Genomic DNA, 14,882 nt, shown 5'->3' on the forward strand with positions numbered 1-14,882 from the left:
GTCACCAAGAAAAGGTCAATTGTGTTCAATACACTGCATTTAAAAAGCAGAGATGTGGAATGCATTTTAGAAATATTTCTATCTCGATGAGTAACATTTTTCAAAACCTTTTTAATTTTCTAGAAAATTGACTCATCTCTCAACTATTGCCAGAATAATAAGGCATTACCATGCTTGAAGTAATTTTACTGGAGGACATATACATTTTCCTGTTTAGCAAGTTGTTGTTTTTGTTGTTTTAATAACTGATTCTTAGAAAGGAGGAAAGAACTATTTTAATGTCTCTTAAGTTACCATATGGTTTTTCTACAGGTCTTGCTGCCATTAGACAATCCATATGGCAAAATTACTGGTACAGTCAAGAGGAAGTTGTCTTCAAGACTGTGACATTGTGGCCACCAATAGGAGTCCACTCTCAGCTGAGGAATTCCTTACGTCATTTGTGATGCTGGAGATTATAGCATGTAGCCATGCAAAATTTCACACTAGTATATTGATTTATAGTGTTCACTTTCCTCCAATACGAAGCAATTTATTTCTTCTACATCTAGCTCAGCAAGGCATTCTGTGGATTACCTTATTAGTAATTGTAACATGCTTTATGGCTATAGTTTACTTTTAAAATGCTGAGCAGTATCATAACAGTTATACATCAGTATTTCTTTTTGGTTGACTTATGCCTTCCTAGCTTCGAGCAGCTTTAGAATCAATTCATTAAGAAGATAATCATGAATTAATGGGTGTGTCACATCAATTAATTTGTGCACAGCTTTAAAAAACAAATATTGTTTTCATCCTACTGATGCTCCTAAGTAATGCAGAAAAGGAAATAAAATTATATTGAAAAATATCACCATTGTTACTTCATTTGACTGAGTATTCGGATTTTAAGAATGCTCTAGCATATCACTGATGGTTTATTTCCACTCTGATAGTACTTCTGTGATCTTAATGTATTGATTTTAAACTTTTTCAATCCTTAGATAATATTTAGTACATATAAGCATACTGAAAAAGAGTATAAATTGTTTTTCTTTGAATAATGCATCCATTATGTGCACAAAATGTCACATTTAATAAATGTTAAGCCAATATACAGATGGGTAGATGTACACATAGAAAGAAGACTAGAGAGTATAGAAGTGAAAATATCAGCAATGACGATTTCTGGTCGATGGGATTATGAATGTTTTTTACGTACCTTTCTGAATCTTCCAAATATGAACAATTATTTCTTTTACAATCAGAGAAACAAACATAGTTGATGATTTAAAGATGCATACAGATTTGAGGGCTGATTATATCAACTAACACTACCATTGTGTACATATAATAAAGCTTCACGAATTATAACTTTAGAAACCCATGATGAAAACCTGTCCACATGAACATTCTAGATCACCTTTTCCATTAAAAAAATCTTTATTTAAAAAAATAAAATAAAATCTCCATTTTTAAGAAATGCGTACATATGAGCCCTTAGTATTATTTGTTAATACAGCTTTATTCACGTTTATAATACCACTACTTAAGGTTGCATTGTATAGTGGTTAATTGCACAAACTCATTTAAATCCTGGCTCCACCTCTCAGTAAGTCTAAGACAAGTTGCTTCATCTGTAAAATGGAGGTGAAAAGAGAACCTACCTCACAGGTCTTTTGAGGATTAAATGGGTTAATGCTTGTCAAGTGCTATGGTAGTATTTGGCCTGACGCATAGATATTTATATATACATGTTTGTTGAATGTAATAAATGCGCTGCCTTTTCATTTGTTATTAGGCCCACATAGAAAAGCCATCATTGGCCTCTGGGTCAGGCAAGAGATGGGAGGTGTTGAGAGCTGCAAACCCTAGAAGATGCTGGAGGCCATTCACAAGCGAGTGCCTGCTTCGAAATTAACGTGGGATAAGAAAAATGAAATAATTTGATGAGGAAAGTGTTGTGCTATACTGAATACTCATGTCACAAAATGTGCTTCTGCATCATGTAACTTACCTGGCCAAATGACTGGTACATTTTATTCCTCTGCGAATTTGTTAATTCTGTTCCAAGAGGACTTTTCAAAAACAAAAAACAAAACAAAACAAAACCCCCAACTTAATTAGACCTTTCTTACTTGATGTTCTCATATTCTTCTAAGTTTTAGGAACACTGGCTTTGCTTCACAGAAACCCTGTTAGAGCGGCGTCCTTAGACAGAATTGTGGCCCATTTATACATATGTGCATTTTGCTTCTCCTGAGCTCTTAGCACATTTACTGCAATAGATTGCAAATGAGCTATTGGATGTTATATCCCAGGTATGTGGCAGGAAAGCCTGTAGCATTTGAAATTTTCAAGGAGCAAGTTCCTGTGTTGTGAAGGATGTTTCCCTGTTAGAATTGTGAATGATGGTGCTGAAAACCAGGTTTGGGTTTCACCTGTTCCTTTCAGTTTGGCAGACAGGCAGGCAGACCTGAACTGTAAACACCTGTGAGGTAATTTGTTTTAAAAAACACTTCATGATTTTGCTAGGAAGGCTCCAGGGGTTCAGTTCCAGTTTTCTGTGAAGCAGAGCTGCCCTTACAACACTCTCCCCCCTCTCCCCCCACCTCTCTCTCTCTCTGTCTCTCTCTCTCTTTCTCTCTCCTCTCTCTCTCTCTGCTTACCACAACCCTATCTCAAGTGTTTTCATGGAGGAATCGTGCAGGTGGTTCCAAGCCCACGTGCTGCCGGGGAGGCAGTTTCCATGGCATTCAATGGAGCAGGCTGTCATGTGGGGCTTGTGGTTTTGGCAGCCAAGATTCTGCCTAAGATTTGTTCCATATTCTTTAAATTTCATCTCATAATTTTCATAGTGACAGACTCAGAAAATATATCTCATTCGTTTTCCTTTTCCTTTTTAGAGTCAGACTTAAGTTCATGCCATTCCTTATTTTTAGAAACCAATGTTATCTTCTCTTTTTTCTACCCCAATATAGAAACATAATAGGTCTGTTGAGACAGCATTTTACTGATTTGTCATTGAAACAGAATTTACCGTCTTCAATCACCTGCAGATTTTAACTAGAGAAATTTGAACTTTTTCGTAACCTCCTTATACTTTGTCCAGAAAGAGCATTTCCTCTCCTCTAGACTCTGAGCTGCGTGGAGTTGGCCCTTTGCAGTCACCTTTGCTAGACCTTTACAACTTCTGCTTTCCTGCCTGCACTCATGAGGAAGCCAAAGCATCTCCCCAAAGAGAGAGACTTGAAGCCTTCTAACCATACATACAGGACCCTTCTGGCTTCTACATACTTGAAACTTCATCTCTGTATTTTTCAGTCTTAGCACTCGTTTCTCTTACAGCTCAGCTACCTCTCATTCTTCCATTTTCCCAGGCTCCCTCTCAGAAATTCTTAATTTTTTGGAGCTTATCAAGACCCTGTTGAGAATATAATGTCTCTGGACCTTCTTCCCAGAAAAATACTCATTCATGTCTCTACAGGTGCCTCCACCTCTGCTAAGGAAGTAGTTCACACATTATCTTTAAAATATAAAGGATTCCAACAGAAATTTGCCATACGAGGAATATATTCAACCAAACTTAGAAGGTATACTACTCTCTTTACATAAGAAAAAAAAAAAAAAACTAGCCAGAAAAAAAGACAAGGATCCCAGGTGTATTCGTTTCCTGAGGCTGCCATAACAAATTACCATGAACTTGGTGGTGCAAAACAATAGAGATTTATTCCCTCATAGTTCTGCAGTCCAGAGTCCAAAGTCAAGGTGTGGGCAGTGTCATGCTGCCTCCAGGGGAGATTCTGTTTTCCCTCATCCAGCTCCTCATGCCTTCAGGGGTTCCTTGACTGACAGCTGCATCACTCTAGTCTCTGCTGTCACGGCCACACTGCCTCCTCCTCCTTCTGTCTGTCAGGTCTTCCCTGAATGACTCTTATAAGGACACTTGTCACTGGATTTAGGGCCCACCTGGATAACCCAGGGTGATCTCTTCATCTCAAGATCCTTAATGACATCTGCAAAGATCTTTGTTCCATATAAGGTCAAATTTGCAGGTTCTGACAATGAAGACATGGACTTCTGTTTTGAGGGCCAATACTTGGTGTATCCAACCCATTGGAATACACCAATACTTGGTGTATTCACCCCAATACACCAAGTAAGGTGTCAGTGAGCTTCTTAAGGGTAGCTCTTCTGGTGTATGTGGATCTTAGCTATACATAAGCCACTGTCGCCTTCAGATCTGGGAGGTAGACCATCCCCCTCTCAGTTTGATCGATTGTCACACAGATGCTTCTAAAAGGTTGAAGAGCATGGACTTGGGATGCACATAGTGCTAAGGTTTAGACTGGGCCTCAGCAATTTCTAGCTGTGTGACCTTGAACAAGTACTCTCTAAGCTTAAGCTATCTTGTTTATGAACTGGGAATAATAATAACACCTACCTCACAGTGCACAGGGTAACCAAGCATTAACTGAGATCATGCATGAGCTAGAATGCCTTTGGCAGCAAGTAACTGAATACCTAAGAACGTCTTAAACAGAAAGTACATTGTGCTTGCTTAAGAAGCTTAAGAAATATGCTATCACAGGATGGAATTGCCAATTCTGTGATGGCATCAGGCCTCAGGCTCGTTCCACCCTTCACCCTGCTTTCCTCAATATATGATAATGTTTTCTCTGTGGCCACAAAATGGGGGATAAAGCTCTTGTTAAAGATGCTGTGGTGCCTCCTGCATGACAATCTCAGAGCCTTCCTGTATTTTTCATGGGGAAGCTGACTGTGATACCAGGAGTGGTTCCAGGAAGGAGACTCTAAAATGGGATTTTGGAGCTGGATCACCCACTGGCTCACTGGCAATGAGCCTTTGGAATGCTGCAACCATGCAATTGTTAAACTGTCTGCAGAGGTGAATTGGGATAAGATACTGGAGAAAGGAATACACTGGCAGGGGCAAAAATCTCAAATGCTTGAGAGGTGTGAGGGAAATGGTTATTATAAGCACTTTGGAATTTGGATGGGTGTCACTGGGGACCATTAATACATTAAGAAAGGCAATGAAAAGTGGAGGATGATTAATATAAAGTAGAGCATGAATGCAAGAGGGCCTCCTTGGCAACACGTGTAGACAGTATACATCTAGATAGCAGAAAAAGCCTAAGCTCAGATCCAGGTCTTAATTATAAGAATAGCAGAGCTCCAAGGAAAATTGAATTCTCCACCCTTAATAGCTCTGTCACACAAAGGTCAGGGTCCTGACTGATGCACTTGAAATCTTGCATCCTCAGCTTTCCCTGAATTTTCTGGGCCTGTAGTACTGGCCTGTTTCTCCCCGTTAAAAGCTAGCCGTGCCCCTCCTGCTTGAAGACAATGCGGGCTTCTGTCTACAAGGAAACATATGCCCCCTTGGGATCTATCCCCACCTCCTGACCACCAGATCTATAAATAGAGTAAGTCACACTGTACACCAGCCAGAAACATGATGGGCTTGCTAAGGAAGGAAGGAGACCACAGGCCAAAAGAGTCGCAAAGGCACAGCCAATGTGTGTAAAAGCTGGAAGATTATACATGGGTGCTGGATGAAACTCATCCAATTTTCAAATCAAGAAGCAAGAAGAGAAGCAGTTTCCACTCACATGAATGGACAGTTGTGTACATTTATGGTCTTGCCCCAGGATGACATTAAATTTTCTAGCCTTTGTATGTGGGACCAGGACTATCAGGACATTCCACAGGACATCACATTTGTCCATTAAACCCATCATATTAATTGGACTGGATGACCAAGAAGTGACACTTATACTCTGAATAATGGTAGATAAGCCGATCAAAGCCCCACCACATTAGTGATATTTCTAACAGTCTGGTGGTCTAGGACAGGGATTGGTGAAATCTGTCCCACTACTTGTTTTTGTAAATAAAGTTTTATTGGAACACAGCCATGCTTATTTGCTTATATATTGTCTGTGGTTGTTTTTATGTTATAATGGCAGAGTTAGCAGTTGAAACAAAGCCTATTTGGTCCACGAAGCCTAAAATATTTGCCCTTTGACCCTTTGTAGGAAAAGTTTGCTGATCCAGGGTCTAGGGTATTATAGGACATCCCCTCCAAAATAAAGGACACATTATTGCGTCTCAAGCTTTCTACCACTAAGAAGAAAGCACGGTGCCTTGTATTCTCTTTGGTTTTGGAAGACTCATATTCCACACATGGTAATACTGCTCCAACACATTTACTGGGTGGCAAGGAAGGCTTCCAGCTTTGCATGGGGCCCACCAAAGTAAAAAGCACTGCAGTAGGTCCAGACTGGGTACAAATATTCCTTCTGCTTGAACCATGTGAATCAGCAAATTCTATGCAATTAGAGATGTCTCTGATTTGGGAAGATGCTGTGTGGGGCTGTGAGTGGATTAAAACACTCTTGCAAGTATTTATTCTCTCAGTCAGCAGTAACAACCAACATAGAACACTTCTGTGACCAAATGTTTGGGAATTTCTCTCCACCAACAAGCAAGCAATCAATTCTGCAGCAGGCACCCTTTAGGTGTCCTCTAATTCAGTTCTGTTCTTACTCTATCTGCTTAGATATAGCATCAGATCCCACAGGTTAAGGAGTCAATGCCCAAGACTGCCACCCATTGCCCCACTTCATGCAGCCTTCAGACATCAATCTCAAGCTCCAGGTTGTTATACCTGTGCTATAGACCAACTGGCTATAAATCAGGGATCCCACACTCCCCTCCTTGGGTTAGATTAATTTGCTAGAACAGTTCCTGAAACTCAGGGAAACACCTACTTACATTCACCAATCTATTATAAAGGATATTACAGAGGATACAGATGAAAAGATGCATATGGTTAGGTATGGGGGAAGGGTCATGGAGCTTCCATGCTTCCCCTGCTGGGTGTACCATCCTCTAAGAACCTCCATGAGTTCAGCTATTTGAAAGCTTTTTGAAACATGCCCTTTTGAGTTTTTATGAAGGCTTCATTATACAGGGTTGATTGATTACATCATTGGCCATTGGTAATCAACTTAATCTTCTGTCCCTTTCTCTTTCCCAGTGGTTGAGAGTGGGACAAAAGTCCCCACCCTCTAATTAAGCCTTGGTCTTTCCAGTGACCAGCCCCTACCTTACGCTAGGGACTACTTTCCATCAGTCAGTTATTAGCATACAAAAAGACATCACTTTAGAGATTCTAAGGATTTGAGAAGTTGTATGCCAGGAAATTGGGTGAAAACCAAATATATGTTTTACAGTCTCACAGGGGCTTATGCCAAGACCCAATGGGAAAATTCCATCATAAACTCCCAGGGTTCTGGAGCTAGGCTATGCTATCTGTAGCAGAGAATCATTCACCATTTGGAAAATAGCTCCTGATGTGTTACTAACTGGGTTTCAGTAAAAACTAAAGTCTGACCATGGAACATCAACAGACTTTGGGGCCAGAGACGCTCATCCTGAGCTGGTTTGTATCAAACCCACCATCTATTAAGGTCTGGCAGGCCCAGCAGCAATCTATTGCAAGATGGAAATGACAGATCCAGGAGCAGGTAGAAGTAGGGCTAAAGGGCACAAGAAAGGCACATGAGCCAGTAACCCAGATCCCCATGTTATCCACTGCTGTTTCTTCAGCACCTCTTACACTATGGCCATTAGGGAGAGGGTGGTTCTTATGACAGTGTTGAAAGAAAATCTTCCCAAGGAATACAGTGTTAGGAAATACACCAGTCATCGACTTTGTGTGTAATGTGTTTCCAGGTAATAACATATACAAACTTGTGGGCAGTGGCAATTGGCTTGGTTGGTTGGTTAGACACTTGGAACGAGAAAGATTAGGAGATTGGTGAGAGGAAAGAAGCTTGTAAATGGGCCTGTGCGGGTGGACATGAAATGTAAAGATTTTTGCTTTGCATCTTAATGTCCACCGAAGAGCATCAGCCATGGACAAGACACTAAACAATCAGGCAGACAATGGCTTTGCCAGTGGATGTCGGTCACACTTTGTCATTGGCAGTCCCAGTGTTGGCACAAGGAACTCAAGAATAGCCATGGTGGCAGGAAAAGCCTGGGATCTGGCTTTCCATTACTAATAATAACTGTTGCTAACACATATCCAAACTTCCAGCAATAGAGACCAATATTGAGTGAGACCTTGATATGGCACCTACTTGGCAGCAAGTTAAATATATTGGACCCCTTTTATTTTGAAAAGGCCAGTGATTAATCTTGACTAAAACGGACACATATTTTGGGTGACTTTGCCTTTCCTGCCCGCCCACAGGGTCTCAGTCAGCACCACTAACCAAGGGCTTACAGAATTCCACATACCATCACTCAGACCTAGGAACAAAGAGACCCTCTTTAAAAGAAATGTGACAAGCTGTAACTGATCATATAATCCTATAACATACTGTACTATCCCAAAGCTGCTGGCCTAGGAGAGTGATGGAATAATCTCTTAAAGGCACAACTGTGATGTCAGCTTGGAGATAATACTCTGTGATGTTGGGCTGCTGTCCTCCAGGATGCAGGTGCATCCCCTAAATACTTAGCTCTTATATTGCGTTATGTCCACAATAGGTATAACGTGGATCTGGTAACCAAGATGTAGAAATAGAAATAGTCCCACTTGCTATCATTCCTTGTGATCTACCATGGAAATTTGTGCTTCCCCTACCCCATCAACTCTAAGCTCTGATTGTGTAGAGGGCCTATTCCTAGGGGGATACTTCTACTAGGGAACACAGTGAGAGTGATTTAAACTTAAAGCTATAGGGGTATGCAATCAGCCAACTTGACAATTCTGAAGATAAAACAGCTGTTCCCAGCTCACTGCACAGAGAGAACATAATCAACCACAACTTTAGAACATTTATGAAAGGGAAATGACGTTGTAGAATGTGACAGTGCTGTGAGTTTTAATTGAATGGTGGAGGGGGCCAATGACACATATAACTCAGATCACTGCATTTTTAGAAAATCATAGAAATTGAGTGCTGAAATAAACCTCTAATTGGACATGTTTATTTTAGTGGCAACTGAAGCAAGAGAGGTTAAGACTTGTACAAGATATTGCAGATATATCAATAGCAGATCTGGGAACAAAACCCAGGTCTTCTGACCCCGAGTCCAGGATTCCTGCGTCTGCCACTATGGATGCATAGCTGCACAGTTTTCCTTTTTAACTATGTGTGGATTAGGCCAATGTTAACTTACTTTGCATTCTGTATTCACACCACATAGAAGGCTGATGAATAACCTACAGACATTCTGGTGAGAAGAAGTCACCTTAGCATTAAAAATTCATAATAGAAATTTGCCCAAATAGACAATTTAGCAAACTGGTGTCAACCTAATTGGCTCAAGTTATGAATGCAGCTCCACTCAGACTTTTTTCAGTTTTATTAAAAAATTTTTTTTCTGTTTATGACCCACATATACCTTCATTAAAATCACAATAGTATCATAGGCCTCTGTTTTCTTAGCCTCAGAAAACTATTTTGAATGTCATTGAACACTCATTTTGGATTGCGGACGGGATCCATTTAGAATTACCCAATGCCTCAAACCAACTTCTTAAGTATTTGGGGACCAATAAAAACTTACATGCATTTTGCTTAGCACATTTCCCCTAACTCAGCATAACAATTTTTCAAGGAGATTAAATAATTCAATTTTTTTTTTTTTTTTGCTTATGTGCCCTTTTGAAAACAAAGCATCGGGTACCACCCAATATCCATTTTCATGCACCTATAAAAATAGTTGTGTTTTTAGCAGTATTAGGATGCATCCAATATGCAGTATTTTGGCTCAGCATACAATAATTCTGTGACAGTACTGAGCTTGAAGTGGAATGAGATCATAGTAACGAAACCTTATTTTTAATGTACTTTTAATGTAATACGAACAACTGTATTACTCTGTAATACTCTGTATTATTATAGTGTACTCTCATTTCAATCCTCCATCAACTTATGAGACTGGTCCTGTAGAAGAATGGCCAGCTTCTCCAAAGTATTCACCCTCCTGTCCTTGTTTATCTGGATACTTGGCTTCCTGAAATCAAGACTCCAGTTCCAACCTCCCCTGCAGTGAAGTATCACCAAATGATTAAGTTCTTGTTAAAGGGATATCAGGGAAAGTGCTATGTGCAGTTTCTTAGGCTGGGCGCACTGGCTCAAGCCTGTAATCCCAGCACTTTGGGAGGCCGAGGCGGGTGGATCACGAGGTCAAGAGATCGAGACCATCCTGGTCAACATGGTGAAACCCCGTCTCTACTAAAAATACAAAAAATTAGCTGGGCATGGTGGCACGTGCCTGTAATCCCAGCTACTCAGGAGGCTGAGGCAGGAGAATTGCCTGAACCCAGGAGGCGGAGGTTGCGGTGAGCCGAGATCACGCCATTACACTCCAGCCTGGGTAACAAGAGTGAAACTCCGTCTCAAAAAAAAAAAGAAAGTGCTATGTGCAGTTTCTCATATCAGGTGTCCTTCTTTACCTCTTTTTCTTGGCTGGAATGCAGCTGTGATAACTGAAGCCCAAGCAGCCACCTCGGACTACATGGGAAACTATGTGTCGAGGATGATGGAGCCACACAAGAGGGCTGAGACCAAAACATTATGGAACAGCTTTGCCATCCCTGAACTGCTTACCTTCAACCTCATATGCATAAAATAGAATTTCTATCTTAAGTCACTGTTATTTTTTTTCAACTGAAACTAATCCTGAATGATGCACTTGAGCTACATTGTTCTAATTGAGATGTGCAGTAAATATGAAATGCACGTTGGATTTCGGAGGTAAATGAAAAGATTTTATAAAATATCATCAATAATATTTATACTGATTATATGTTAAAATGATAATATTTAAGCCAATACATATTGGCTTAAAATCATATTATTTTAATTATTTTTTTCCAGGTCACCTTTTCAAATGTGACTACTAGAAAATTTTAATTTATGTAAGCGGCTCGCATTCTGTTTCTATTGAGCATTGCTAGGCTGATGCCGCTCTACTCTGTTTCTGCATCTGAACTAGAGAATAGATGAGGTTCCTGAGGCTAAGAGGAGCCGTACGACTTACCCAAGTTCCCAGGTCCGGTAGATGCCAAGACCGGATTCAAGCTCAGGTCTATCTGGTACAACTTCAGTGACTTCACACGCTACCTACTATGTACCTCGACTAGTGTCGTTGGGTTCAGTACAGCAGACAGAATACTATGCCAAACACTAATTATTATAGGCAGAAACTGCTGGTGGCTTGCAGTTTTACTGACTTCCACTCAAAATGTGTTTACAAGCTGATGAATTCTATAGTATCATTCTCAAACACATATTCCCCAGCACATAAAAATAGAATGTAATCCATTGAAAAGGGCTGTGAAATACAATTTGCTGAATGCTTCTGCTGCCTTTGATTCAGAAAGAAGACATTTAATTTGGAAAACTTTGCCATAGGTATCCAGTGAGAGAGCCGGAGGACCTCATGGCAAAACCTTCCTTGGTTGCTTTACCTCACTTTGCTGAAAGCGCAAGGCCCCTAACCCGTGTGACCAAAGATGCCCCATGGGTGGTGCCTAGGTAAGAGCATAAACCATTTTGCAGCATATTATCCTTTATCTGGCTGAGTCAGGCAACCTTTGCAGGTAACGAGTATGTTCAGTATTATTTACACTTTTACTCACCATTTTCCCACGTCTTTAAAAAAGGTGGCAGGTTGGCTCATATACTTGTTCTGAGGAAAAGGGGCACAGTTTCTAATTGGAAATGCCTGGCATCTCCAGCTTTCTTGCTTTCTCCCTAAAGACAGTTGTAGACAGGGACACTCTAACTTAACTGAGTGAAGGACATCAGCTTGCTTTAGCCACCGGATCCTCCATTATTCTGCTTCAGTGCTGGCTAGACACAACTGTTCCTTGGGGTTCTCCAAGGGATTCTAAGACATAAGACAGCCACACTCACCAAATGAACTTGGATGCAATCATTTTAATCTTCTTCTTGCTCTATAGTATTGCCACAATTGGCCAGAAATGGTACCCAGACTCTTTAATTGCCTGTGGAGGTCCAGCATGAAACTAACGAGCTGTTCATTAATGCATCCATTACCTGCTCTCTCATTCCTGTGGATTCTGTTCTTGGTTTAGCAGCAGAATTAACAAGTTTTCTCCTAAGAGGCATATCTGTCCTGCAGCAGTCAGCTCTTTGAACATTTAACTTTATCTTCCAAATCATTTCAGAAAACACTTAATGGCTCTGGGCCCAGACCTGACCCCTGCAGATCCCATTTACAAGGACTGTCAAAGACGGATGAATCATCACCAGTAAGTCCTTTCTGCATTTGGCTTCCAAATATGGAAGTGGCTGGGCAACTGTGGGTCATTAGACTTTTGCAAATTAAATTCCCCCAAAGATATTTTCACTAATGCAACTGAAGGACAGTGTGCGCCCCTGACTGCAGATGCTAATCTCGGAGGGACAAAAAGCTGTATTCACATGGGATATTCGCTAAGGACAGAATGAAAAGACTGCTACCAAGTGGCCTCTTTTTCTTCATACTCATCATGCCCACTAGGTATAAAAAATGATGCTCAAACTTGCTGCACATTCCAATACAATATGCTAGCTTGTTTTCTTTTCAATTGAATCTATTTGCAATTTTTAATTCCTGAATGAACTCACTCTAAGGAGGCTTACTGTTTTTCTGTATTTTGTTTTAGATTGGGTTGGGTGTGTGTTCGGGGCCATGTCTAAAATTGATGTCTCAATTGCCTTCAGGGGCCTGTTAATGTAAAAATGTGAAGTTGCTGGTTTTAAGACATTAGGGAATGGAGGAGTAACAGATTGGAGTTTTCGGCCTCACTAGAAGTGTGTAAATGTAGTTTTTAAAACACACACATACTGCACTGGCCAAAGGAAAACATGTTGTTTTAGATTCCACTGAAAAGTGGCCAGTTTGTGACCTCATCTTTAAATCAATTCACTCAATCTTCTTTGCAGAGTCTGAATTAGAGGTTCAAATGTGGGGGCAATGGGGAGTGGCAATTATTTTCTTAAATTGCTTCTGATTCTGATATCTTGTCTGCTTCTCCGGTTGAGAATAGTCACATTCAACATTAGCCAATTCTCATATAAGCCTTCACTGTTAAATATATTGCCATCAGGGCACACTCACATCCATGAGGTACTTCCCCACACAGCACATGTATCTGCTACTCATTGCAGATCCAGATCACATTAACAGAAATCCAGTGTGATCTGAAAAGGAATCAGATGTCTCTGGTTTTTACAGCTGTCTGGAGACAAAGGCTGCCTACCTGCTGAATTTCAAGTACTTCCAGCCTCTCTTTTTGGCCTATTTTGATCACATTGGTTTTCCCCTAAATAGAGGGAGATGAAATCACCTTGAGCTATTGCCAAGGAGAGCAGGCCTGCCTGTCCTAGGCCTTTATGCTAAGTGTAGGGAAGACAGACTATCTTTAAATTGCTAATTTTGCCTGAATGCTCTCATCAGAGGCTGAGGAATGATTTTATACTTTCTGTTTGCTCTTCAATTCCCCTCGCGCCCAAGTATCAGAGAGCAGCCCAAATCTGAGGTTTAGTTGACTTAGCTGAACCCAAGTTCAAATCTCGAGAAAAATATAGCCGAAGACAAACTTTTAGTGTCATTTGCTATGAGTGTTTAGTGGTCAGTGGACAGTGGTAATAGCAAGTTGTCTCTTAATATCCCTTTTCCTTTATCTACAGAATAATGGGACTTTGCATGTTAGTTGGGCTCATGGTTTCCAATAAAAAGATGAACTATTTCAAGTAATGTGATTGACTTCCAGTCTACAAGATATGAGAGGAAATAGTATGTACTATTTCTTGGAAGTATCCTTAAAGGAAGGTCTGTTCCTTTCCCCTTTTCTTCTCTCCACTGGTTGGAATTCAAGTGACGATGGCAAAGAAACAGCAGCTATTAGGGCTATGAAATGATTCTGGGAACATGTGTCATGAATCATGGAAGAAAACAATAGAAGGAAACTGTGTCCCTACCATTGTGTAGGGCACCACCTCTGGTTCCCCTATCTGGACATTTACATGAGAGGGAAGTTGGTGTCTATCTTGTTTATTAATAAACTTTCCTTGGTTGCTTTACCTTGCTTTGTTGAAAGCTTAAGGCCTCTAACCTCTGTGACCAAAGATGCCCAAAGGTGGGGGTGGGAGAGACAGTTTGTGACCAAAAGTGGGGGTGGGAGAGGCAGTTTGTGACCAAAGGTGGGGGTGGGAGAGACAGTTTGTGACCAAAGGTGGGGGTGGGAGAGGCAGTTTCCGTCGCTCACAGCCAAACCTATTCCAAACTACAGAAGGTATTAGGTGGGTGCACAGAAGCAGGGCTCGGAAATACCTCATACTATCCCTTTAAGGTAGAGAGGGGTCAAACATCATCATGATTTTACTGCGGGAAACTCCTTCGCAGAGATTTTAATCAAGATTCTCATTCCATCTTCCTTCTTCTTGATCCAGGAATCCCTTCTTTCCTATCCAGGTCTCAGCTGCAGTTCTCACCTTTTGCCTCCATCACTCCTCACAACACTTAACTATATTTTGCCTTTTACTTGTGTTTTTGGTCTTAGGTAGACTGTGGGAACTTAGAGATTTTAAATAATGTCTCTTTTGTAACCACTTTTCCCACTTACAGTGAAAACAAAACATTACTTAAATTTCAGATACTCTGTATGCTCTATAATTGAATTAATTTGGAATGCGTTTTTAAACCCCACCTACTATCTATACCACTTCCTATGTTTTTTTTACTGTAATCTTCAGACTTTCTGTTCTTTCAAGAAATTATCTCCAGAGGGGACTGAATTATGATATTTTCTAAAATAGAAACTCTTAACTTGAGGAGGAGGA

General features: G+C 40.6%; 1 protein-coding gene across 4 annotated transcripts in view; it reads left to right on the plus strand.

The window, feature by feature from the left end:
• The window catches only part of LOC116563762 (uricase), a 106,947-nt gene extending 105,485 nt beyond the window's left edge, over nucleotides 1–1,462 (plus strand). For all 4 annotated transcript variants that reach the window (XM_032296431.1, XM_032296432.1, XM_032296433.1 and 1 more), the window contains one exon: nucleotides 313–1,462. In XM_032296431.1, coding sequence (XP_032152322.1) covers nucleotides 313–387 — 75 coding nt within the window. In that variant the 3' untranslated portion in view covers nucleotides 388–1,462. The remainder of the gene's footprint in view (nucleotides 1–312) is intronic.
• The last annotated feature ends 13,420 nt before the right edge of the window (nucleotides 1,463–14,882 follow it).

The sequence above is a fragment of the Sapajus apella genome, unplaced genomic scaffold (assembly GCF_009761245.1).
Source record: "Sapajus apella isolate SASKATOON/1434 unplaced genomic scaffold, GSC_monkey_1.0 scaffold36, whole genome shotgun sequence".
NCBI classification, from domain to species: Eukaryota; Metazoa; Chordata; class Mammalia; order Primates; family Cebidae; genus Sapajus; species Sapajus apella.